The sequence below is a fragment of the Emys orbicularis genome, chromosome 6, assembly GCF_028017835.1.
Source record: "Emys orbicularis isolate rEmyOrb1 chromosome 6, rEmyOrb1.hap1, whole genome shotgun sequence".
NCBI classification, from domain to species: domain Eukaryota; kingdom Metazoa; phylum Chordata; order Testudines; family Emydidae; genus Emys; species Emys orbicularis.
The window spans coordinates 128,540,174-128,567,883 of record NC_088688.1 but is presented as its reverse complement, the minus strand read 5'-3'; the positions used below and the strand labels follow the sequence as shown (position 1 = coordinate 128,567,883).

The 27,710-nt window shown below is 41.4% G+C and overlaps 1 protein-coding gene across 1 annotated transcript in view; it reads right to left on the bottom strand.

Moving 5' to 3' along the window:
• Nucleotides 1-5,258: 5,258 nt before the first annotated feature.
• Nucleotides 5,259-27,710, bottom strand: part of PIGG (phosphatidylinositol glycan anchor biosynthesis class G (EMM blood group)) — a 124,211-nt gene continuing 101,759 nt past the window's right edge. The window contains exon 13 of the mRNA XM_065406664.1: nt 5,259-5,484. Coding sequence (XP_065262736.1) covers nt 5,259-5,484 — 226 coding nt within the window. The remainder of the gene's footprint in view (nt 5,485-27,710) is intronic.

The following is a 27,710-nucleotide window of genomic DNA, read 5'->3' as shown; positions in this document are numbered from 1 at the left end:
ATATTCACATTGACAAGGGTCAAGGACATCAGAAGCATCTAGAAACAGTGAGTTGTCCTGTTACAGCTTCTCTACAATCACATCCATTCCCCCTCTAACGAAGGGCAGGCTTGCCTACAGATAAGGAAGATTTAGTGCAGTCTGTGCTCAAGAAGGCATTGCTTGATTTTGACACTCTCCACCAGCTAAGGACCCATCACTTCCCCACTTGCTTTCACCAGCTAGGAGAGGAGGTAGATCCAAAGCACTGGTTGTGGGATGAAGTTCTCACACCTGCAGTACCTCAGGAAGCTGGCTAAAAGTGTAGCAGACTAGTTAAGGCCTTTCTCCCCTCAAGACCTTGTTCTGCCACAACAGAAGCAGACAACTCACCTTAATCAGGTTGACCTTGTCTGTAAAATATGACATTTCCTTGGGGATGGTGAGGACTCTGTCCAGCTACCGAGGGGAGAAAATCCAGATTGACCAGACTCTCTATAACCTAAAACACCCGCTGGCCAAGATTTTGTGAATATTATGAGGGGAAGACACTTTTTTTTGGCTTCCTGCATAACCACGATGCCAATTACAATAACTTTCTATGCCTCAACCAATCAGCCGCAGCATGAGATTTCCAGCCCTTACCCCTCTAGCCATCTTCCTCTTGCTCCAGAAGTCATGTATCATCTGTAAGCCAGGGGGACCTGTGACAGCAAAGCCTCTGAAGAGAGCACCCGGTGGCCACCTCCTCAATGGGGGAGGGCAAAAGTCTCTCTCAAGTCCTCCCAAACCACTGAGGAAACATCCTGTTAGTGGAACCTTTTCTTTGAGGGTGGAAGGTCCTTCACACTGAAAGGAGAAACAGACCCCAACCCCAAAGTGCAGGGGGCAACGGTCACAGGTTTTAGACCCAATTGCCTAATCTCCAATTGCGATCTAAAACCCAGTTCCAGAGGAAATTCACATCCCCTAGTTAGCTTTCTATATATGGCTTCCACTGGGTCAACTCCACCCTGATACGGACTTTAGGAACACGTTTTCTGTGTACATACATAACGCCTTACCTGGTATCTGAACATACATTTCACAAGAATATTAACGACCAGTATGAGCCTGGCTTTCATTTAAGACCTCCCATGACATTATTTGGTAACCAGAATGTACGTACTAGGATCAGGATTTTTTGTAACCCCCTTGCCAGGTGGCACTGAGGGGTTCTTAGGGTCACACCCCATTTTACAAAATTGTCACTTAGTGATTACCCATCTTCAGTGGTAGCATGTCGAAATTAGGACTCCTGTGTCAATGTCTCATGCCGTTTCAATGTCAATCAATGAGCCAGATGCCATACGTTATTAAGTAGAACTCCCCACTGAAATGAAGGGGGAATTTGGTTTTAAAAACTGACAGCCTGATTTGCCTTAGAGTACACAAGCAAGTGAAATGAAAGAGGACATTGCACAACATTGGTTTTAAAATTTATCTAGCAAGTATCAAGAACTGTCAAACTAAAAAGGAGTATTGACCTAATGCGCCACATCTCCAATGGGAACCGAGAAAAGCTTGACAAAAATCAGCTATTTGCTTATAGTACTGGCAAGAAGAAGAAAAAAAAAAAGTCTTGTGGTCGGAACACTATTAGATTTCCTGAAGTTGGTACCACAAAGTCTGCATAATAATCATTCCAATACATTTGCCTCAGTATATCTGAAAAAGCAGCTGTGCTATTTTCCACTCTCCAAAGGCATTTCTCTGTAAAACGATGAGAAAAGGATTCCAGGCTGCTCCACTGATATCCTGACAGTTGCTCTCCAAACCTCTGTGAGTACTGTGCGTTTGAACTGCAACAAATCTCATGAACTTCAAGGTGCCAGTTCAAAAGTATCTCATGTCATTTTTCAAGCTGCTTTTTCTTTAAAAGAACCTCACCTTCTCTTGTTGAAGTGCTGCTATTATTCTTGTTCAGACCCTTCTGAACAAGTGCAAGTGCAGCAAAAAGTGGTGGAGCTGGAAAAACGTTCATTATAAAGTAGATTTGAGATAGGAAAAGTATACCTAAAGCAGTATGCACTCTGAGTCTGCCCATTCATCTCTCCTATAGAATGAACCTACTTCTGGAGCCCAGTTTTCCCCTTACCAGCTAGAAGCCATAATACCAGAACTCAGGGAAAAGAAGGGTACCACCATTTACCTACGTTTGATCCTTTCTGAATTCCTTTGCGGCGCCTCTTCCCCTTGTTTGAACTCAAGCTTTGGGCCTAACTCCCCATTTCACCACACCAGCTCCATGCGGGTGGAACTCAATTCCAAGAACAGCAGCAACAACATTTCATTTTAAAAACGTTGCGAGAGTGAGAACCACAGCTCAAAAACTGAAGCCACCACGTTTTCTTGCCATACAGCCAAAAATGAAGAGTTCGGGCCTGTGGATGGGTGATCAAAATGCCTCCTCTCACAGCTCAGGCCTGACAAGCCCAAACACCCTACTGCAACATGTAGAATAGTTGTCCATCTGCTTCCCCTCAGTGTGATCTGCACACACTCCCATGTTGTGCGGAAGTAATGCAACTGTGGGAGTTAGTGCTGGTCCAATCAAAATTTCTATTTGCAAACTGCTGTTGACTATCAGATCCTTCCAAGCTGAGCATGCCATATTACAGCAGTGTCATCTCTCATCTCGCCTCCCACAAGGCCAAAGGAAGAGTTCCCAACATATGAGGATAAATTGCTTAGATTAGTATCTTCAGGCCAGAAGGGACTACTACGATCGTTCAATCTGACCTCCTGCAGAACAATCCATACAATTTCAACCAATAATTCCTGTAGCGGAGGATTTTAAATTGATTTGCTGGACCCCAGAGGCAGCTTCCCCTCTAGTTCTCTTCCCATATCTTTATGTGTTAGCATTTCTCCCTCCACCCATCAGGCTCTAGGCCCCTGTAATTACATTCTATACTAAAATTAGGAAGTGTTGCTCAGGAATTTACCAAGTATAGAAGATGGCAATAATCCCTACGCTGTTGCCAAGCAACAAATAACCAGAAAAATATTCAACCTGAGTATAAAGAGAATTCTCAATGTGCTGTGTGTGAGAGAGACATTTTAGCAAATACAAAACATTTCCAATATTCAACACTTCGTAGTTAAAGCGTTTTTATTTAAGAAAGGGCAAACTTTCATTTTCTAGATACTCTAACACAGGTCACAATTAATGATGTTCAAGAGCCATCAGTCTCTTGACTGATGTTTTCTCCAGCTGAACACCAGTTATAGAAGGCCAACATTTTGAGATTGCCCATTCACAGAATTCGCATTATAGTGATTAAAATAGGTTGTTGGCTCCTTTTGGTAACAGAGATGCCATATACCAGAATAGACGTGGCCTCTTTCTGAAACTCACTGTGTCTGAAAGTTGAGATGAAGGTTATAAGCAACCCTAACAGCCTCAGGAGTGAATTAGAGGTCTCAAAAGCATTTATTTTCAAACTGATGCAGTACAAGAGGGTACATCATCTGTTAAACCCATCAATATACCTCTAATACATTTAACTGCGATACTGATTGTGCTTATGTTACTACACAGGCCAGAGTGAGAGTTAAAAAAAAATATGGAAAGAATATTTAAATCTAGTATAGTTAAGACTAATTTGTTTTCTTGATGATCGCTTGGAAAATGGCAAGATGTGCATTCCCTAGGGGCACATTGTGAGGTTTCAGGCTATCAGACACGTGCATCCAGAGCATAAGTAGGGAATCTGACATCATAACACACCTTAGTGCTTGAAACTGAATCTATTAGCCCTTCCAATGCTCAAAGCTCTAATGCTTCTGTAATGTGTGAAAATCAAACAGGTTAAAATCTAATTATACATACTTAGTAATAACCAGCAACACATTCTAGAACTGAGCATTCAGACGCTGTAAAAGATTCATTACTTTGTCAGCCCTTAATGCTTCTTATTCACTGCGTGACGCTCAGGAGAAAGGAATACAGAAGTCTCACACACTTAATCATGGCATTCCTCTACGGGAGGGAATACTGCATTTATAGGGGAAAATGCATACATTAAGAAAACTGCTAGAAAAACTGACACTGAATTACTATACATAACCCATCCACTATTTTGATGAAAAGGTTAAATATACAAGGGGGAAAACACAATATCAGTTAAAGAATATAAGATCTTGCAAGTTTCACCAAGAAATCCTGCATTATCTTGCAATGACAATCTAAAAGGAAGGAAACTGTCATTACACATTATGGTGACTGCCAAGTTAACACCATACATTTACAGCATGTAAGATACATATTTCTCATTTTATAAAAGCCGGTTAGGCACTGGCATACATATTTACACAAATCTGCAATTTCAATGAACTCATGTTTATAGAATTACATATGTTTTAATAGAATTGAAAATATTTAATATCACAGTGATTTGTCAGGTTTCAACTATTAAAATATCTACCAATGTAGGCTTGGCATTACATATTGCCGTTACCTAGTAACCTTCTCATTAACAACCTCAAATATGCATAAACAAGTAAGATTTGACCATTATTTGTTCCACACAATAGAAAAATAATATTCTTCAATTTACAAACACACCTTAATCTTATGACTAAAATCCACAAGGTTACTTCAAAATAATGTTATTCCAATTTCTAATGGCTTTTGGGACTGTGGATTTTAATGAATTACCTTTAATATTTTATTGTCTAGCTAAAAGTAGCTATATAAAGATTGTGCCCAAAACCAGCAATTTTAGAATAACTGAAGAAATCTAAACTTAATGAGCACAGTTTTTACCTAGTTGAATGAGGATAGTCGAGCGTGTCCTCATTTAAGGCCCGATACATCTCCCATTGATCGGGACCAGGCCCTTAACATTGAAGGCAATAAGTTGCAAGTCCATGAGTAACAGTGACAAAACACCAATAAGACTTCATTACTAAGGAAGTTTTTAATATTTGATGCCTCATTAATGGTAATGATGGTAGATGGCTGCAATGGTGAAGATGGTAAAGATCTGAGTTCTGAAATAACTGATACAGAATAAGGGAGCTGTAACTAATGATGAAAAGGCGGGTTTACTCTGATTAAACATTCTGAAACACAAACCCATTTCCATAAAACAAGCCTTTTATAACATACATGTTTTCCAACAAACAAAAGAATTACATTTCACAGGATAATTTAAAACCATTATTTTCATTATACGATTCCAGTCTAGCCAACTGGTACTGTGATGACAGCCTTTGAAACAATACATTCACTTTCAGTCATGGATTTTCTGAGACGGGTTCTGATCCATGGCTGTAAAGAACATGCAAACAGCAGCTGTGATCAACACACGCACTCCCTCATAAAGAAGTTTAGGTGAGAACACACTCCATATGAACAAGTGGTACCGTAGACCTGTTACCAAAATGATGTAGACTGTGACTGGAACCGAACATATCAGTGCATAGCAGAAACAGCCATGACCCATTGCTGCCGAATTCCTGTTAAAAGGGAAAAAAAAGTTAATGTTCACGTATTATAGATTCCAAGGTCGGAGGGATCATTTTAGCCATCTGGTATGACCTCCTTGTATGACACAAGCCATAGAACATCCCCCCCTCCAACTGCAAACTCAGAGCATATCCTTTAGTGATTTAAAAATTGCCAGTGATGGAGAGTCCACCATGACCTTTGGTAAACTGTTCCAATGGTTAATTACCGTCACTGTCATACACCTTATTTCCTGTCTGAATTGGCCTAGTTTCAACTTCCAGCCACTGGATCATCTTATACCTCTCTCTGTTGGACTGAAGAGACCATTATTAAATATCTGTTCCCCCGTATGTACTTAGACTGTACTCAAGTCACCCCATAACGGTCTCTTTGTTAATCTGAATAGATTGAGCTCCTTGAGTCTATCACTATAAGGCATGTTTTCTAATTCTTTAATCATTCTTGTGGCTCTTCTCTGAACCCTCTCCAATTTATCAACATCCTTCTTGAACTGCAGGCACCAGAACTAGAAATAGTATACCAGCAGCGGTTGTACCAGTGCCAAACACAGAAGTAAAATAACCTCTTTACTGCTATTTCAGATCCTGTTTATACATCCAAGTATCATATTAGCTCTTTTGGCCACAGCATCACATTGGGAGCTCATGTTCTCTGATTATCCATCATGACTCACAAATCTTTTTCAGAGTCCTCCATCCTGTAAGTATGGCCCAGAGTCTTTATTCCTTGACGTATACATTTACATTTAGTTGTATTAAAACACATATTGTTTGCTTGTGCCCAGCTTACCAAGTTGTGTGTCAGCTGCAAACTTTATCAGTGATGATTTTATGTTTATTTTCCAGGTCACTGCTAAAAATGTTAAATAGCATAGGGTCAAGAATTTATCCCTGCAGGACCCCCCTGGAAACACACCTGCTCAATGAGGATTCCCTATCAGTTAGCTAGTTTTTAATCCATTTAATATCATTCTACTCTTTTTAAAAAATATCATGTGGTCCAAGTCAAATGCCTTACAAAAGTCTTAGTAACAGAAGTCAACACTATTACTTTTACCAACCAAACTTGTAATCTCATCAAACAAAAAGATATCAAAGTTAGTTTGACAGGGTCTGTTTTCCATAAACCCATGTTGATTTGCATTAATTACATTACCCTCCTTTAATTATTGATTAATCGAGTCTCAAATCAGCCACCCCATTATCTTGCCCGGGATCAATGCCAGGCTGACAGGCCTATAATTATTCAGGTAATCCCAGTTACCCTTTTTAAAAACTGGCAGAACATTAGCTTTCTTCTGGAACTTCCGCATTGCTTCAAAACTTATTGAAAATAAACATTAATGGTCCAGCGAGCACCTCAGCCAGCCCTTTTAAAACTCTGGGATGCAAGTTATCTGAACCTGCTGATTTTTAAAATGTTGAACCTTAGTAGCTTCTGTTTAACATCCTTCAGAGATACCAGTGGAATGGAAAGTGTTATCACCATGCAATGAGATGTCATCTGGTTTCCCCCCAAATACAGAACTGAAATATTTATTGAACACTTCTGCCTTTGCTGCATTATTATTGATAATTCCATCATTTCCATCTAGTAACAGCCCAGTACCAATGTCAGGATTCTCCCCCCTGCCACACCCCAAAATGAACAAACACCTGTTATATAGATCTCTCAACTTTTCATATCTTCATCTAACATTGTTTTATTATAAAGGCACCTCTTACATGATCATCTTTATTTAGAAGACTGTCATATTTATTATTCAACAGCAATAATGTAACTAAAAAAGGTTTCTCTATTGCCTTATATATCCTTGTCCTCTTCTGTACAGCCTCTGAAGCATCTGTCACTGCAGCAGCTGAACACCACAATAAAGGTGCCTGATACTATGGTGATGGGAGTCATCTGTGTACGGAGATAGATATCCAGATGTTTACTTTCAGTATTTTTTCTATGTAAAGACTCCATAAAAGAGTTATGTTGGCAACTTTTAACAAAGAAGGATGTGTCTTTTGCACTGTTCACCTTCTGATGCACAAGTCCCACCTTTCTGCAGAACTCATTCTATATGAAGAGGTGATGACAATTTTCCCAGGACTAGTTTTCCCCTCTTTGCTGGATGGTACAGAACAGAAAAGGCTTATTTATGTCTTAGTGAGTGCTCTCTAACATTAGTAAAGGGTAATTGGGCAGTGCACAAAAGTTGGCACTCTCAAAATGAACTGCTGCCAAGAAGCGATGATACTGTATTAAAGCAATGTAAAAATTAGAGTATTAGAAAAGTTAACAAGCATGGTTTTATATATGCCCTCCAGAAAAATATTGTATTTCAGAGAGAGAGAGCAGTCAATTAAATCCATGTCATAAAGGCTGACAGCTTAGCATGATCCTAACCATAAATTAGTCTTCTCATAAAGTACAGATCTGCCAATCCAGTGAAATATTAGAAGTCTGATGGAAATAGTATATTCTCATTTTTCGAAATAGTTTTTAACAGATCTCCCTCATGACCCAAATCCATTGGTCAAACTGCAACTCTATCCCTTTTCCTTCTCTTCTGCAACTCTGAACTTCTGCAACTTTTATCCCCCTCCCACCCCTGAATTCTCATTTGCCCCCTTTTCTCCCCTCCCTTTAGCTAGCAGGATCCTGCCTCACTGGAGAGCTCAGCTGGATGTTCCTCTGACAGAGTGGTCTAGCCCAGGTGTTTTGCCCAATGTGTCACAACAAGCTTCTTCCCAACTCAATCTGTGTGGTCCGAATGCTGGTACCCACATGATAGGAGTCAGAAGACACCCAAATGAGGCAGTGTGGAGATGGAAGGCTCTGTAGAAAGTACCCAGGACTGCAAGAAGACTCACTGCTTCTACTACTCAGAGGCACTTCCTCTATAGTAGTGATGCCCCGGTGGTGCATACCCTCCTTGCCTTCCACATGGGTGTGTCTTGACTTAGCTCAGCAGAGATTGCTCAACCACTCCAAATTATGGGCGCCTGGTCAGGTTGGTAGATGGAACAAAGCTCAGTGAATGGGGGGAATAACATGCATAAGAAAGTTTCTTTTCACAAAGATATTTTTATTTTGTTAGTAACCAAGCCCATCAACAGAATCCATAGATTATAGTTTGTATAGACTCAGATTCTGAGTGGACAGTGAATGACATTCCTCTCCGTTTTTAACTACATGGATCTTGATATTCTTCTGAACAGAAAATCATTTAAGATGGCTAGGTAGCTCTAAGATACACAGTCTTTTTATATTGGTGACAAAATATCAAGCCCTCAAATTTTCATGGTTTATATGGGCCACTAAATACATGAACGTACTATTCTTTAAGTCCAGTTAGTAACTTCAGACCAAGTCCTGCTCCCATTGAAATCAACAGCAAAACTCCTACTGATTTCAGGGGGGAAAAGAATGGGTCACTGCAACGTATTTCCACTCTGGCAATTGATTAAAAATGGCAGGTACCATATTCATTGTTACTCAGCAACTCCAGAACAAATATGCTCAGTTTATAAATAAATGTCATTCCTTAACTGCCAAGCCAAGGAAACTCAGCTAAGACAGAAGAATAAGCTAGGTTTCTCCCTTCTTACACATAATCAATAAAATATTCTGTAGGCAAAATTAGACCTCAGTTACACTAGTACATTTCTATGGTCTTCATTGGCTTGTGCAAATGTAACGGATTCTAATTTAATACGGTATTTTGTTAATACATAGACTGAACAGAATCTGCAGCTCACTGTTTCCCGGCAGAGAAAAAAAGTAGCAGAAATTCGTCACTAAACATATGGCATGTCTACACTTACCGGGGATCGAAGCTGCAATCGATGCACTGGGGATCAATTTAGCAGGTCTAGTGAAGACCTGCTAAATCGACTCCAGATCACCCTCCCGTCGACTCCAGGAACTCCATCGGAATGAAAAGCATAAGGTAAGTTGACAGGAAAGTGTCTCCCATCGACCCAGTGCGGTGTAGACCCACAGTAAGTCGACCTAAGTTACGTTATTCACATAGCTGGAATTGCGTAAATTAGGTAGATTTACCCCCACAGTGTAGACAAGGCGTTAGCTAATCTGACTGAATAAACAAAAGACAAGACCTATTCAGTAAGAAGATAATTGTTGTTTCTTGTTTATTGGTTTTGTTTTACAGTCAATTCTCAGAGTCACACACTTTGAGGACGAATGTGACCGGGTGAAGATTATTTATGGCTGAATGCTTCTGATGTCTGTTAAACACTAAAAGGTATGAATGAGATTGTCAAAGGAATCTACATGAGTTAGGTGACCAGCTCAATGGTAATTATGCATTTAACTGCTTTAGGCCCCTTTGAAAAAGCCCAGCCTTTATTTTTTTAAACAGAGGCATTTTCTGTTCCCAATGTTCTCCTGACAATACATCTGATATAGCCTTATGTTAAGTGAAAGTTTTCACAATCTCAAAAATTAATAAGTTGGAAGGGCTAAAAATGGCATTTCCCTTGATTAGAAATAAATTGATTAAGAGCAACTTTTAATGGACGGGGTGGTATTTATGCATGTACTGACTGACAAAAATAGACAAATGCTGATTTTGATATCCCATACTATAAACTGAAAAATGTAGGAAAATAGAGTTTTCTATCAAATAAAGATGAACCTTTCCAATACTTTTTCCATCAAGACTAGAAAAACAGTATCTAAGCTAAATAGTAAAATAGAAAGCACAGAACTACTCAGACACAGTAATATCAGATTGCCTTCTATTTGTATAATACTTAAAATTCAAAAAGATCTCACCACAATTTCAAAGTAGGATTCACCTTGCCTCTACATGAAATACAGCCAATGTGGGGGAGAAACAAGAACTGTTTCATCGCTCATAGCAACACTGCACTACACTTTATGGAAGTATGACAGAATGTGAGTAGCCTAAAGCTGACTCACCACTCTGTGCAACTTGCAAGCATCCCACATGGGCCAAACAGAAGAGAGAAATGGTTAAGGACTGGATGATTAAACTACTAACAAGGTGATTCAGCTCATCAGCTGGGGACACTTAAAAGACGAGGGGGAGGGACAGGGCCGACAGGGGGGGGGGGGAAAGCCGGTACAAATTACCGGCGGTCCAGAAGAGGGCCCAGGGCCCAGCTTCCCCCCCACCCCCACCCCGTCGGCCCTGTTTAGCTGGTGCAGTCTGGAAGGGGGCCCAGCTTCCCCTCCCCTCGTTGGCCCTGTTTAGCCAGTCCGCCCTTGCTGGGGGGCCCGAAAAATTTTTTTCACCGGGGCCCGAACCCGCTCTCGGCAGCCCTGGGGAGGGAGGGGAAGGCTGGGCCAGAGAAGCCCAAGGTCTAAGAGATGAGATTCCCCGTCCCCATCCTGTTGTGGGGGACAAGTGTAACCCACAAGCCTAATAGGGAGAGATCTTTAAGAATCTAAAGGGAAGAAAGGGGGAGGAATGAGTTGTGTCTGGGTCATTGCTCTGCAGATGCACAATTAACATTTAACCCCTAGAAATGTCTGGAATTGAGTGTGGTAGTTTTGGGCATGCTGTATAGCAGGGGTTCGCAACCTTTTTCTTTCTGAGGCTCCCCCTACATGCCATAAAAACTCCAGGGCCCAGCGGGGGCGAGGGGCACTCGGGGCTATGGGCCAGTGGGTCCCTCAGGCATAGGCGTAGTCTGACTTCTATTTTGGGGGATCAGGGGCCAGTGGGGCTCAGGCCAACACTGCCCGGCGGGGTCCAGGGAGGGAACGCCACCTCCACCCCGACTCACCTCAGCAGGCACCCAGCCTGTCTGGGTTGTGGGGTGGGGGCACAACCAAAAATTATCACTCAAAGGGGCAGGGTGCTCATCTCAAAAAGTTTGAAAACTGTTCAGGGTGCAGACATGGGGTAGCTAAGGCTACAAGGAGGGGGTAGCTAGGGCTGTGTGCCGGGAGGGACCCCACCTGCAGTCCCTGCTCCCCGACAGCTCTGCCGGGAAACAGGCTGCTTCCATCTAACTCTGAAGCATTGTGCAGCAGGTCAGTGATATTGTTAGCTTTCTGACGGGGAAGCAGGGGCAGTGTTAGTTACATAAAGGGGAAATTGACTCACAACTGTATAGAGCTGAGGAACAAAGACTTGAGTGAACTAAACCTAAAGCTTTTGGAACTCTGAGTTACTACTTCGTCTGTTTCTGTGGGGTCTACCTTATTTAGATTTAACGTGGGTTTTTATATTTATGTACAACTGTGAAGATGATGTATGTGGATTATGAAGTAGCCTTGTTATTTAGTAGAAATTAAGTTATTTTATTATGTTTCTTTATCATTCTAAAATTTTATTAAGTTGGCACCTAAATATTAAGTTAATTCCTCTTGTTCTTTTTGGACTTGATTGTGAGGAGACTGACCCTCTGCAATCCTTGCTGACAATCCTCAGTGACTGAATTCTGAATCTCCATGTGCTTTGCTAGGAGTTGGGTAGAAGCACTAGGAGAGGGGTGGTAAAGTAAACTCTAGCCCACCCAAAGGTTTCAAACCCTTGTATAGCACATTGTAAATAAAGCACACAGTGTTGAACCTATGCAGGAGTGTAAGAAGACTGTTTGCAGCAAGGAATCCAGGCTGAGGTAGTTTAGTGCTGACAGGAAGGGATTTCAATAAGCAGAACGTAGTTATCTTTAATAGATTTTAGATAGGGTATAAGAGCTAATCCCCTAACTCATGAAGAAAGGGTCACGAAATGTGTAGTGGGCATAAGTGATTACAATGGTTTTAATGTCATATTCCTAAAAAGCTCCTTCAGCAGCACAACACTCCATAAAAATGCTGGCTTTCTGGTCTGCTAATGGCTTCAAGAACAACTACTGTCCTTAGTAAAGCATGAAGACTATTCCATAGTAGATTGATTTTCTTTTAATGTCTCCAAACCCAATAGAACTCAGACCCAGTTGGCTTAATTGATGAAATCACAATCTTTGGGTAGTTGGGTTAAAGTTTTTGAGTAATAAAAAAAATACACCTTCCATTTCAGCATTTAATACTAATACCAGCAAACCCTTCAGTAGGGCTGCTACAGTATTTGATCACTCAGAGGCGCTACCATGAGAACACCCCCTTGCCTTGACTCATTAAATGAGATTTACCATCATCCCATTTAAAACTTTTAACTTGACAGATGAGTTCAACTAGGTGAAGGATTCACATGAGATAGCTGTTCCACTGCCCTAGTCTATATAGTGCACATTTTGGTAGGGACTTTAAAGCATCAGCCAGTTGTGTTCATTAACAGCTTGGCAGCCACAGAGTGCCCTTAAAAATGAGCATATGCAGGACTAAGGCAAGTTATAGGCCCCATCTAAAGTTCTGATCTATGGCTGCTTTCCTAGCATACGGACTCTGCAACAATTTCTTCCTTTGTTGGTGAGGTAAGGGATAAGGTACAGAAAGAGGGAGAAGTAGTCAACATACTGTGGATAAAGTGCCACTAGAAACCTGTCTGTTGATATTTATTCATGTTTTAGTGTTGTGCAGGAGGTTGCATCCATTTTTACTCTTTAAAAGTTCAGCTCATTTCCTAGATTAACTTCCGACACTACTGAGTACTCAAAATGCATTAAGTGTAGAAATACAAATCAGAATTTGCTTACTTAAATGTATGCTGAAGATAACTAGAACCAGAAAAATCAAAGGCTTATCAGACTCTTGCGCAGCAAATTGCTGCACTGAATGATGCAATTACTGCAAATTCCCTATTCTGAGTACTAAATATAGTCCAGCTCAGGCAGGGGCTTTAAAAAGAAATCTTTCTGCTAAATTAATATTTAATGACATACAAGGAGGCAAAGTCGGGAACTCCCACACTATTTATGGATTTTCTGCTCGCCTTGCTCTTACAAATCCCAACAGTTAACATTCTTCACCAAATCTTTCACCCTACAATGCCTCGCTCGTCTATTTCCACTGAAAATAGGGTATAGAGTATGGAGGTGAACTTAAAAAATAAAAACATTTTGCTGGCAAAAAATGTGAAAAGAAAACCACTTTTTTCTTATAAACCATTTACACTGAATACTTGTGTGACCAGGTGCCTGGATGCACCACACTGAGAATGCTATATTCAGGGCAGACTGCAAGGAATAGGGCAGACAAATCCCCAAACTGGTGGTTTATTCTATAATTAGGTTCACCAAGCCAGTAAAAAAACAGCTTCTGTAATACCACACCAGTTACCAAGAAGCCAAATACAGTCTCCTTTAAGCATTCCAGCCCGCGACTCCCATTTAGACAGCCAAGTCTAATATAGTGAGAGGTTATTGAAAACCTGATTCACCACATATGAGGTTCACCAGTCCCAAAGGACCAGACACTGATCACCAGGTCAATACGAGTCTCAGATCTTACCCAATAATCACGCAGATGCCAATCCTTTAGTAACTAAAACACTAAAAGTTTAATAATAAAAAAGAAAAAGAAAGAAGAAAGTTGCTGTAGTTAAAAGATCAATATACATACAGATAAGTGTAAAGGCCTTAGGTCAGTTTCACAGCAGAGATGGTGAGGCTGCTGATTTGTAAAAGTCTTTTTGGAATCAGTTTTAAAGGTTATAGTCCAATAAACAGTTCAGGTATAGAGTCTGTTCAAGTTCTTCCATGAGAATTTCAGGGTAATCCAGGTTAAACCTGGAAACCTCAGTCTTTAAGGCTTAGACCTTCCCTGTTAAAGTTTAAGCAGATGGGAGATAAAAAGGATCAGTCTTGAAGCTTTCTTTATAGTTCCCCTAGCCAGCTGATAAGTCTTTTGACAACAATTGTCACAGCAGGACCTTCCCACCACCACAGATGAAGAATGGACAGTGCAGATTGTTTTGAAACTAATCTGTTTCCTATGCATACACTGGTAGACTACCTGCATCCATTCACATAAGGCAATTAGCCTTGCAAACTATCAAGATAGTTCCCAGGTGGTTTACTATGTGGAATTACAACTTTCAAAGAGAGATTAGGACAATAATATTATTACACCACAAGTCCCATCTAAATGAGAATATCCCCTTTTGATCTCTAATAGAATAGAGTAATGAAGCATTATGAGACAGGAGCAGGATTAGTATCTACAAGCTAATTAGATCACACTGTTAAACTTATAACAAGATTCAGGTGAACACAGACAAATACCCTTAGCACCTACCCTTGATTTCTATTCCTACAAATAAATGGGTTAATGATTGCTGGTCTAGGACAGCTCTTTGAAATTCACATACATGTAGATTGTCTTGATGACTCAAGAAGAGGCATTGAAATGTAATGAGGTCATTCCCAAATTGACCAGTCTGTCAGTATCACAACTTGGCAGACCCCAGATCACATTTCATTCTTTAAAATAAAAGACAGCTGGCACTACACATATTGCCATATGAATTGTAAAAATTCATAGTTTGCATTAATATAGGTCTTGAACACAAGATAAAAAGATGCTGTAGAACAATGTAAACTTACTGAAGCAAGAACATGCACTTCTCCTCTGAACGATTTTACTGTGAAATAGAGGATGCAAGGCAAACAACTAAAGGAAAACAACAATTGCTAGTTTGTGTCTATTTTATCATCTTCCTTTCATCACTGGTTCTCTTTTGACATTTCTGTTCTCCTGGTTTCTCTCCGCACTGAATATCGGTGTTTACGAGATTACTTTTTCCTTGGTGTACTGAATTGCATTTTTCAAAACTGAGTCTTATTTTATTTCCTGCTCTTCTCTGGATAGGTCCAGTTGTATTTGTCTACAACGCCTTCCAGTCAGTACTATCTGAAAACAGTCAGTGTACTGTTAACCTGTCCCTCACAGATTAGTGAAAGCCTGGACCAATCCCTGTGGCCTCCCTCCTGTAACACACATGACATTGCTGCAATCCATATGACATTGTTCAGATTTGACTAACCACAGTTAATTTTACAATGAAAAATACTGAGAAACACTATCTGGTATCTAAACCTCAGCTGATTTACCTCTACTGCATGCCTTTCATCCACTATTTGTATAGTTCTATTTAACAAGAATTGTAAGGAATAATCCTGCATTGACAGGCAGATGGACTGGATGCCTTCATTAGGTCTTTTCCATCTCCAAACTGCTGGTGTGGATACTTTGGTACTGGTGATGAATCAGCCCAGATTTTGTATAATTTATTTTGAATTCATGTCACAGGATCATAGTAGGTCCTGGCAGCAGGGGTTTCAAGCCCTCTCCCCAAACCACAGAGGTCAGAAGGTTTTGGGGAAGCCTTTCCCCAGTGCATTAGGCCTCACATGTTTCTCAGGAAAATGGGTTAGCTTTTGGGGGAGCTTAAGCCATTTTACAAGTTCAAGGGCTGTCCCAGGCTATGATATGGCTTGGAGTAATGCAGTCTCTGATATGGTTTTAAGTGGCTGTTAATCCTTGGGACTTCATTGCTAAGGATTTCAGCATCAAAAGAGGGAAGGCAAGTGAGAGCAGAGCAGAGAGGGCCTGGTCCATTTTCACCGTGGGCAGGACAGGTGGCCCTGAGAAACTACCTTGCTGTGGATTTAATAAAGTTTCATGCACTGGCCAAAAAATCTAGATATCTGTCCCTGCCATTAGCAAAGCTGCCTCGAAACAACCCAATTTTGAACCCAAGGTCCATCTAGTACAAGTAATTGCTTCCAGAAGGCATTTTAATGCTCTGTGAATCCCATATACCCCTCTCTATACCATTTGTGCATGTAACGATTGGCTTCCTGACTTCTTTCATTCAAATTTGGCACTGGAAGGCAAAAAGCTGTTCCACATGGCTTCCCAAAGGAATTCCATAAGGGGTTCCCTAAGGCGATTTTCAGTTTGCTGTGAGATACTGACTAGCTGTTCAAGTAGATAATTCCCTGGATATCCTTTGGTGATTGACACCTGACTTGGCAAGCTGGCAGCAAACCCTATGCCTTCTTAGATGCTGTGGCCATATTGGCTGACTCCAACCTCAGATCCAATCCCGGATCCAACACTGAAGCCATTGGTAAAGCCCATGATGTAGGAATTCTAAAAATAGAAGACAGGAAAAAGATCTCCCCTGGTGACCCTGTCAGGGCCTGGGGTGGAAGTGGAAATAAAGCCAAGGAATTTGGCCGATTGGAGGAGCTGCTGGAGGCAAGCTTAAATCACTCTCTTCCTCAAAACCAAGGCAAATGTTCCAGGTGTGTCATGTGGATCCCTATGATGCTTGTCCGGATTCAGGACTGATGCAGACTGCACTACTGTCGAGGTTGGTTCAGACGACCTGATCATTGGGGCCTCAGCTGACTTTGAACAGGAACCTCGCACTGAAGATCTTGTCATTGATCTGGATGACTTTTTGGATCTAGAAGTAGATGAAGCTGACTCTGGTCACCTGCTTTTATAGCCAGATCCTTTTGAGCTTTCAGATCCTGCAGGCTTAGCAGACAGCACCTCCTTTAACAGAAGAATGTGAAGTCTATTTTGTCTGTCCTTCCTGGCTCAGGGGGTGAATGTGCTGTATATCTGACAGCATTCTGGCAAGTGATTTTTGCCTAAACATTTTAAGCACCAGAGTACATGTCGGAGGAAGGAAAGACTGCCAGGCACAATGCACATTTTTTGAAGTTGAGCTTCTTCATGTCACCCATCATGATCGTCAAGTTAACTACGTTATTTTAATTTAATTTTTAATCTAATTTTAATCTTTTTACCAACAAGTATAAAGTATACTAACTACTAAAATACTACAACTGTTACTATTTCTTTATCGTCAGGCAGGTAGGCAATGGAACTAACTACGGACAGAAACAGAACTAAGGTGGTTCACATCTTAACTCAGTGACAGTTGGAAGGAACTAAGGCAGCAGTGGTGCCAATACCCTCCTATCGCCACACATCCCTAGACTGATGCAGGCTCGGGGCAGAGGAGGGGAGATATGAGGTGCTTTCAACAGGCACTGCTACTAGAAAATTCCACCATCCTAGCTGCACCAGGCTGGCACATCCAAGAGTGGGAATACGCAGAGGGCACTCGAAGAAGCAGACTGCTTATCCCAGTTCTCTTTATTATGTCTGTAAGACATTTGCCAAATAAACAAAGTGGGAAAGCCTCTGAACATATAGGTGCATCAAACAAATAATTTTCTAAAGCAGCCAAGAGTAGTGAACTGTGTAAAAATGGGGGTCTAGCAGGCCCACCATAACTGTGAGCTCAAATGCTGGAAAGCAGATGAAAGTTCACACTGTTACAATACCAATAACAATGAATGTTGACAAAAAGGTGACAGACTTGATTGGTATAAGCAAAAGGGCTAAAGATATGACCCAGAGACCAAGTTGTGGTTGCAAATTGAGAGAGAGAGAGAGAGAGATTGGAACCTGAAAATAATTGACTAAAATTGGTGTCAGAAGTTAGATAATGCCCAGAGAATGGTCAATACTGCCCATCACGCCCTTTTAGGACACCTTATGGAAAGACTTTTGGGAGGAAAAAAACAGATTTCTGCAGGATTCCCTCCAATTGTTCTTCATTTTTGTCTTACTGTTAAAGGAAGCTCCATGCCAAAACACCCTAGCTTAATTGTAACATTAACATGTCATGCTCTCAAAAATTTCCACATATTTATATGCCTTACAATACTGTCTCTATTCAATTTACATAGTATTACTGCCTTGCAAAACTGTCATGAAAACGTAGAAGTGCTAGCACAGAATCTACCTGCCTAGCCTTTACCATGAGGATTGACAGGTAGCATAAAAACTAATGATAAAACAAGATGACTTACTCAAACTAGGTAGTATTTAGTAAGGGTGTATTTTTCAAATAAAATAGTGCAAACTGAAATTGCATATACAGCTTTATATACAGTACACATGCTATACCATGCATTAATACAAGACTTTACCCAACACCTACAAGGTGAAAAATAGCTTTGCTACTATACCTCCTCCCACACATTGGTGTATATAGCTGTCACAGCCCTATGAAACCACGTGTTATGGGAATAACCTATATAAACCCTGTTCTGGAACTAGGGCCTAATGATAGTTAATTTTGTTTATAATTGATTTATCTTGTGGTAGACAAGGTCAGTGAGATAATATCTTTTATTGGACCAATTTCTCTTGGCGAGAGACACAAACTTTCAAGCTTACACAGAGCTCTGTGCATCTTGTGTTACAACAGATTCCTGTTTATACAACCCTCTCTTCTGGGACAAAGTGTTTTTTTAGGGGCTGTGATAGCAGCAAAATGGCTAATTTTAACAAGATGGAAAGCAAAAGTGACACCAAAGTTCAACCAATGCATTAATTCTCTCCTTTTGAAGGCTTGAGAAAATAACTTTGTATGAATAAACTAAATGCAAACAATATAATAGAGTTCTCATTCCCAGATTTATATGTCCATGTTTTATGGCTAGGTGACAGACAGATCAGGAATAAAAAATGATCCCAATGCCCATCTGAACTCACTTGGCCTTCAGCTCCTTCACTTACCCAGTGGCAGTATTTTCAGTACACATATTAACAGCTATGTATACGTGTTTCAAACCAAGCGGTACTTGAATAGAGGCACTATTCTTGTTATAATTTTGTTACGTACCTATCCTTTACTTCGGTGGAGGTCAATGTGCGTTTGCGCACTGTGCCATTCTTTTGTCTTTAACATAATTTATACAAATTAAGATGTTACCATTGCTTCAAACATGTACTATAAAATACTTTTCACATTAATTTTGTGAATGCAACACAACGGGCCAGATCCGCAGCTGGTGTAAATCGGCTTATCTCCAATGAAATCAATATAATTATGCCAGTTTACACCAACTGAGTTTAAATCACTAAGGGTAGGTCTACACTTATCCGGTAGTTCGGCGGCAAGCAAATCGAACTGCTGGGTTCGACTTATCGCGTCTTGTCTGGACACGATAAGTCGAACCCGGAAGTGCTCGCCGTCGACTGTGGTACTCCAGCTCGGCGAGAGGAGTACGCGAAGTCGACGGGGGAGCCTGCCTGCCGCATCTGGACTGAGGTAAGTTCGAACTAAGGTACTTCGAACTTCAGCTACGTTATTCACGTAGCTGAAGTTGCGTACCTTAGTTCGAATTGGGGGGTTAGTGTAGACCTGCCCTAAGATATAACCACCAAATCATTACAATTCCCAACTAGTGAAACACAAAATATTTCACACTACAGCATTAGTAAAATGTCTAACTCCTCTTCCAAAATCCAGTTAGAAATTCTAAAGAATTTCACTAGAATAAAAGCCTGAGGCATTTCACATCAGCAGCACAGGTAGGAATTAGTCGTGTGTGTGTGTGTGTGTGTGTGTGTGTGTGTGTGTGTGTCTTCCTCCTCTCCCCTTTTCTGAATGAATGACTATTTTACATCCTCTTAACCAGATATTCACAGATTCCAAGACAGAAAGAACCATTGTGATCATCTAGTCTGACCTTCTGTATCGCACAGGCCCTAGACCATGGGTTCTCAAACTGGGGGTCGGGACCCCTCAGGGGGTCATGAGGCTATTACATGGGGGGTCGCGAGCTGTCAGCCTCCACCCCAAACCCTGCTTTGCCTCCAGCATTTATAATGGTGTTAAATACATTTAAAAGTGTTTTTAATTGATAAGGGGGGGTCGCACTCAGAGGCTTGCTATGTGAAAGGGGTCACCAGTACAAAAGTTGAGAACCCCTGCCCTAGAACTTTCCCAAAATAATTCCCAGAGCATACTTTTTAGACAAATATCCAACATTGATTTTAAAAGTATCAGTGATGGAGAATCCTCCACAACCCTTGGTAAATTTTTCCAGTGGTTAATTATTCTCGCCGTTAAAAATTTATACCTTATTTCCAGTCTGAATTTGTCTAGCTTCAACTTCCAACCATTATATCATGTTATACCTTTCTTTGCTAGACTGAAGAGCCCATTATTAAATATTTGTTCCCCATGGTAGGTACTTATAGACTGTAATCAAGTCACCCTTTAATCTTCTCTTTGTTAAGCTAAATAGCTCCTTGAGTGTACCACTGAGGCATGTTTGCTAATCCTTTAATCATTCTTGTAGCTCTTCTCTGAGCCCTCTCCAATTCATTGACATCTTTCTCGAATTGTGGACACCAGAACTGGACACAGTATTACAGCACCAGTCGCACCTGTGCCAAATACAGAGGTAAAATAACCGCTCTACTTCCCCTGCTTATGCAACTCAGGATTGCATTCGCCCTTTTGGCAACAGAGTCACACTGGGAGCCCATCTTCAGTTAATTATTCACTATGACCCCCAAATCTTTTTCAGAGTCACTGCTTCCCAGGACTGTAATTATAGCCTACATTTTAAAACTCTTGGAGACAAGTTATCTGGACCTGCTGATTTAAAAATGGCTAACTTCAGTAGCTTCTGTTTAACTACTCCAGAGATATTAGTGGAATGGAGGGAGTGTTATTTCCACAGTAAGACGATGTCATCTGTTTTTTCCCCAAATACAGAACAGAAATATTTATTGAACACTTCTTCCTTTTCTGCATCATTATTGATAATTCTACCATTTCCATCTAGTAATGGACCAATACCATTGTCAGGATTCTTTTTGTTCCTAATATATTTTTTAAAACTCCTCCTTATTGTCCTTAACTCTGCTGGCCATGGATTTTTCCTGGTGTCCCTCTGCTTCTCTTACCAATTTTCTACAATTCCCATCTTCTGATTTACATTCATGAGTATCAAATTCTCCTTTCTTCCACTTGTTAAATTGTTTTTATAGCTGCCTTCACTTTCCCTCTTAACCAGGTCAGTTTTTTAACCAGCACAGCCTTTTTCCTCAATTGTGGTTTTTAGGGCATCTAGTAAGGTGTTCTTAAATGATTTCTAATGATCATTCACATTTTTCTGATTAAATTCCTCCTCCCAGCTGAAGCTCATAGTTGTTTTCAGCTTTGTGAAATTGGCCCTATTAAAGCACTATATATAAACTGGTTTTGGCTTTATTCTTCTTGCACATTATAAATGTGATCAAGTCATGACCACTTTTACCTAAGCTATCCATTTTTAGTTCTGTGATCAGCTTCTCTTTATCTTTCAGGACAAGGTCTAATAAAGAATTCCCCCTTGCTGGCTGCAACACTTTTTGAGTTAGGAACTTGTCATTTATAATGTTGAGAAATTCTAAGGATGTTAAAGAAAAATTGCAGCTGAAGGTCATTTTGTGCAAGGTGACCTTGAAGAGACTTAAAAAAAATAGTTGTTTACTTGGTTACTTAGTTGTTAAAATGAGATTGACCAGCCTATAATGTAACAATAAAGAAGGTAATAGGACAAGCCGGCAAGAGAATGAGGATCTTCCATGGAGATACTGTTAAATTAGTTCACATAGCTGGCAGATTTTTAGGTAGTGCTTCCCCCTTTGGGCTGGGAAAAACTCATTTAGTGTACATCTGATTCCCTCCAACACAAGCTGTTCAGTCTACCTTCAGGCACCAATTACTTTGAATACTGATTTATTTTAATTAAGGACCACTCTTGCCTTCCCAAAATATGACAAATAGTAGTTTCAAAGTTACGCACTCCAAGAGATAGCTTGCCAGAGTAGCACGGGGAAGGAAGATACCCAAGCCTTACATAACAATGGACAGTATCCCAATACAGTATTTAATTTTATATACAGCTAAGTGATTACAAATGTCAGTTTATCTTGGGTACAGTTCAGAGAAAGATTAAAGTTCATTCAAAGGTGAAAAACAAGAAACCAGAGACATGTTTGAACTTAAAAGGATTCTTGCCTAGATTTGTGGACTGTTAACCCTTTTCACCTGTTTGCATGGCTGAACATGTCATCAGGAAGCTAAAGAAAACACTGCTTATGGCTAGCCATGCAAGATTAAAAGAGAACTAAAGATCACACTAACAAGCAGTGTGTGCTGCATTGGACCAGACTGGCAAGCTGGTACTCCCCTCCTCTCCCAAAGCTGCTATTTGGCATTCCAGAATTTGAGTTTTCATTAAAAAAAAAAAAAAAAAAAAGAAAGAAACAAACCTCTAGCCATTAGGGTTGTAAAGAAAACCTTCAAAATGTGAACAGAGTGCGAACTAATGCAGGGACAACTACCTGTTTGCAGACAATGTAAAGGTATGAATTACCCCCACTCATCTCGATGAGGTGTTAACTCAATTCCAGTAACTTAAATTTCACCTATTTTATTGCTGATCAGAGCATGTAAAAGAAAGGAACAATAATAAAAAAAGACCTGCACAATCTCCTATAACCAGACAGTCTCTATGTAAAAGGATAAATGGACACAAATCAGATATCAGGAATGGTAACATACAAAAGCCAGTAGTAGAACACTTCAATCTCCCTGGATATTCAATAACAGATTTAAAAGTAACGAGGAGTCCGGTGGCACCTTATGCCCAAATAAATCTGTTAGTCTTTAAGGTGCCACCGGACTCCTCGTTGTTTTTGTGAATACAGACTAACGCAGTTACCCCTCAGATTTAAAAGTAGCCATTCTTCACCAAAAAGCTTCAAAAACAGACTTCAAAGAGAAACTGCAGAGCTACAATTCATTTGCAAACTTAACACCATCAATTTGGGCTTGAATAGGGACTGAGAGTGGCTGGCTCACTACAAAAGCAATTTTCCCTCTCTTGGTATTGACACCTCCTCATCAATTATTGGGAGTGGACCACATCCACCCTGACTGAATTGGCCTTCAGCATTGGTTCTCCACTTGTAAGGTAACTCCCTTCTCTTCATGTGCCAATATATATTTATGCCTGTATCTGTAATTTTCACTCCATGCATCTGAAGAAGTGGGTTTTTTACCCACGAAAGCTTATGCCTAAATAAATCTGTTAGTCTTTAAGGTGCCACTGGACTCCTCGTTGTTATCTCTTCCGCCCACTTCTCAATGAGTGATGCTGCCAACAAGCCAAAGAAGAGGAGTGGACCCAGATGGGACATCCAAACCCCACCAAAGAGGAACCAAACTGAGCCTACCCACGCAATCCCCCAGCTCCCAGAACCTTGCATTGCTGGATCCAGACTTACTGGCTCTTACATGCCACTTCCTGTACTGCTTATAGCACATGTAACTGCACAACCAGGCCAGGCACATGGGAATGCTCCCATTTGGTTCCCAACATATTTCACTTTCATCTAAACTTTGATGAACTCTAGCCATAACTAGTAATACACACCAATGGTTATAGTTTTAAGCTATGTTTTCTATATTTGATTTTATCTTGGGTTTATCAAGGTAAGTTTTAAATCTCACCTTTGTATATTGAAATTTGTTTCACAGCATTAGGTTTGAAAGTTCTTTCTGAACAAGGTGCTGGCCAATGTACTTGCTTAAAAGATGAACCCATCTTTTTCCATATTTTATCTTTTGCATCTTTTTATTAATATGTAGCATTTTATCCTGTATACTTGAGAATCAATAAAAACAGATTTGAAAACAAACTGGTTCAGTTATCATAGAAGAGTAGGGTTGGAAGAGACCTCAGGAGGTCATCTAGTCCAGCCCCCTGCTCAAAATAGGACCAACGCCAACTAAATCATCCCAGCCAGGGCTTTGTCAGGCCAGGCCTTAAAAACCTCTAAGGATGGAGATTCCACCACTTCCCTGGGTAACCCATTCCAGTGCTTCACCACCCTCCTAGTGAAATAGTGTTTCCTAATATCCAACCTAGATCTCCCCCACTGCAATTTGGGACCACCATTGCTCCTTGCAATGAAGATAAATAATTTCTCAGCACATTAGATACACTAAATACAAAAGAAGCCCTTAAAATTAAGGTTTCAGAGTAGCAGCCGTTAGTCTGTACAGTATCCGCAAAAAGAACAGGAGTACTTGTGGCACCTTAGAGACTAAGGTCAAATAAATTTGTTAGTCTCTAAGGTGCCACAAGTACTCCTGTTCTTTTTTCTTAAAATTAAGGTGAAGACCTAATAGGAGGAAAAAGTCAGGGGAAGACAATGAAGTACCATCTATACTACTTTTTATAGTAGAATCAGGGGAATCTTGTTACAGTCAAAATTAGTAACAGACAGGACCAAATGGTACCCTTTTAATTGAGATGAAGCCTTGGGTACCCAACTAGCTAATCTCCCCCATGTCCCAACCTCTGAAACTAGTATGTATCAATGCAATGTTCCATTCACCTTTATGGCCAGTTACCACAACTATCATTTTTATTAACTTTTCTAAAATACCTTTATTATATTCAGACATGCCAAATAGCCTCTAAATCTACTTCTAAATCATGCTTTAATCCCCTGTAAACCCTTGCAAGTGCTGGAGTTTTAATAACTGCTCTTGTCCTTTAGACCAGTCTGTTGTCTAGAAAGTCATTGCTTTGTGCCTACTTATTTTGGTACCCATGCACTGGGCAGCAGGTAGGTGAGCAAAAGCATATTGACGGTCAGGAAACTGAACCAAGTGGGAAAAGACTGCACCAATCATGCAGGTGTCAGTAGTCCATCCATACCATTATGTGAACGAGGCAATGCACAAATGATGTTTGGCCAGAAGTGGGACTTCTGTGGAAGGGGAAGCAATGTATCAGCCTTTTTATGGCATGATGTCATTCAATACCAGAAGTGAAGTGTGTATGCCAGTGGTTTTCATCCTATTTTCATTTGTGGACTCCTAAAAAGTTTTGAATGGAGGTGCAGACCACTCTGGAAATCTTAGATGGAATCTGCGGACCTCTAGGAGTCTGGGGAGCACAGATTGAAAACCAGGGGTGTATGCTGTGAGCCCCACTGGAGGGGTAAGGTGTGAGCTGATAGCCGGAGGGCATTTTCAAAAGACTCGTTCATTTGATGATACACACAAAACTTCACAATCTTTCCTTGATAATTAGCTAGGCTGTGGCTTGCATTCTTCATTCAGCATTTCCCAAAAGGGTACTTAAGGGGACTTGAATATTACCATGACCTAGAGAAAGAGGCACAAACAGGGCCGGCTCTGGCTTTTTTGCCGCCCCAGGCAAAAAAGCCTCCGGCCGCCGCCCCCTCCCCGCGGGGGGGGGGGGGCGAGCCCCGGCGGGGGCTCCGCTCTCCCCCCCCCGCCAGAGCGCCGGGGGCAGGGCGGCGAGCCGCGGCGGGGGCAGGGCGGCGAGCCCCGGCGGGGGCCCGGCTCTCCCCCCGGCGGCCAGAGCGCCGGGGGCAGGGCGGCGAGAGGGCGGCGAGCCCCGACAGGGGCTCGCCGCTCTCCCCCAGCCGGGGGGAGGGTGCGGGGGGGAGGGCGGCCAGAGCGCCGGGGGGAGGGCGGCCCGAGCGCCGCGCCGCCCCCCTCCAGGTGCCGCCCCAAGCACCAGCTTGGTTGCCTGGTGCCGGCCCTGGGCACAAAAGCCATCTAGAAATTGTAATCACAGAAGATTCTGATTAAACAACATTTCTAAAGTCAGAGGATGTCTGATCCAAAGCCGTGCAGAGATACACACAGTACAATATATCCAGAATACTCCTTTTAAGGGGCATGCTGTAGAGCCCTGCAGCGGGACTGGGACCCCGTGGGTCCCGCAGGACCTGCTGCCATAATAGTGGGAGTGGGATTAAAGACTAGTTCCACGCAGGGCTCTAGCGTGCTTCTCTACCAGCGCGGGAACCCATACTGGTAAGAGCTCAGTATCAGCATGCAGCTTTTACTGTGCACAAAGGAGAGAGAGAAAGGAAGGGCAAAGTTGCTGCTCAATTTCATTTTGCCAAAGGTTTTTCTGCTTCCTAGGGGGAGAAGATACAGGACAATTACAAGGAATGAAGAATGGCAAGAAGGAATGTGCAAAGTGATAAAGAGCCAAGGGGGAAGTAATTACAGGAGTATACCTGTTTTTCAATGCTCTCCATTGTGGTGAATTGTTTTCCGCTTTTCTGACAGCTTAAATCTGTGTTGCAGTATGTGATGAACTGCTTACATAAGAACGGCCATACTGGATCAGACCAATGGTCCATCTAGCCCAGAATCCTGTCTTGTCACAGTGGCCAATGCCAGGTGCTTCAGAGGGAATGAACAGAACAGGCAATCATCAGTGATCCATCCCCTATCTTCTACTCCTGGCAATCAGAGTTAGGGACACCCAGAACATGGGGTTGCATCCCTGACCATCTTGGCTAATAGCCAATGATGGACTTATCTTCCATGAATTTATCTAGTTCTTTTTTTAGCCCAATTATAGTTTTGGCTTTCACATCCCCTGGCAATGAGTTCCACAGATTAAGTTCCTTCCTGACAGGATTTCCTGAGAGGAGTGAATGGATGAGCTGGAGCCCTGACTTCGAGTAACCAATGCTTCTCTCTCTCTTGTACCCACCTGTCTGTGGTCGAGAGATCATTCCTCTGAGAAATGGGATATTTTGTCCACTAATCTTAAACTGGGCTAAAATGAACCAATATTTTATTATCCAGCTTTTTGATACATTGCTGGTACCACTGGCCTTGCTATCCAAGTAGGAGTTCCAAGGTTTCCTTCTGGAATAGCTTTTATCCCTTCTTTTGCAGTTCTAGCCAGAGAATGAGTGAAGGGAATGTTTTGGTCTGTTGGCCTTATAGTCCGAGTTCTGTTTGATGAACAAAGGGCCAGCTTTAGTTTAGATGCATTATCTCCAACTATCTCATCCAATTTTCCCAGCAAAAGGAGAGTGCCTGGGAACTTTGAGGTCCCCGGAATTTATTGAAATGATCTCTGCTACCCAGGGACATAAATAGATTTGGCACCTGGCTACTAAGTTAGACGTCATGGCTTGGGCTGCAAGTCACAGAACGTTCATGCAGGCATCTGTAACAGAAGTGAATGCTAGGGATATTATCTTAAAGATGGACAGGTAGTCAGGATGGTCCTTCCTGTCTAGAGACTTTAGGTATTCTAGCCAGACCACAATAGCTCTGGGGAAGCAGGTAGGGCCAAAGAGTCTCTTACAGCTGCTAAAGAAGCCTCAAAGTCTCTCCATAGGGTGGCTTCCACCTTTCTGTCCTTTGCATCCTGGGCGGGAAGGTCACCTTCTGATGGTATAACTATCACAGTTTCAGGGTTAACTGTAACTTTGACCCCCGCCTCCCCCTTCTACCTCAAGGGCACCCACTTAAAGTTTCAGGCTCCCAGCTGTCACTGCTGTCCCTTAACACTATGCAACTTTTAGAAAACATTCTACATCATTCATTAATTTTTGTTAATCTGTTCTACAACCCTGGGTTTGTTTTTTCATTATGTAGTTTAAACAGCCC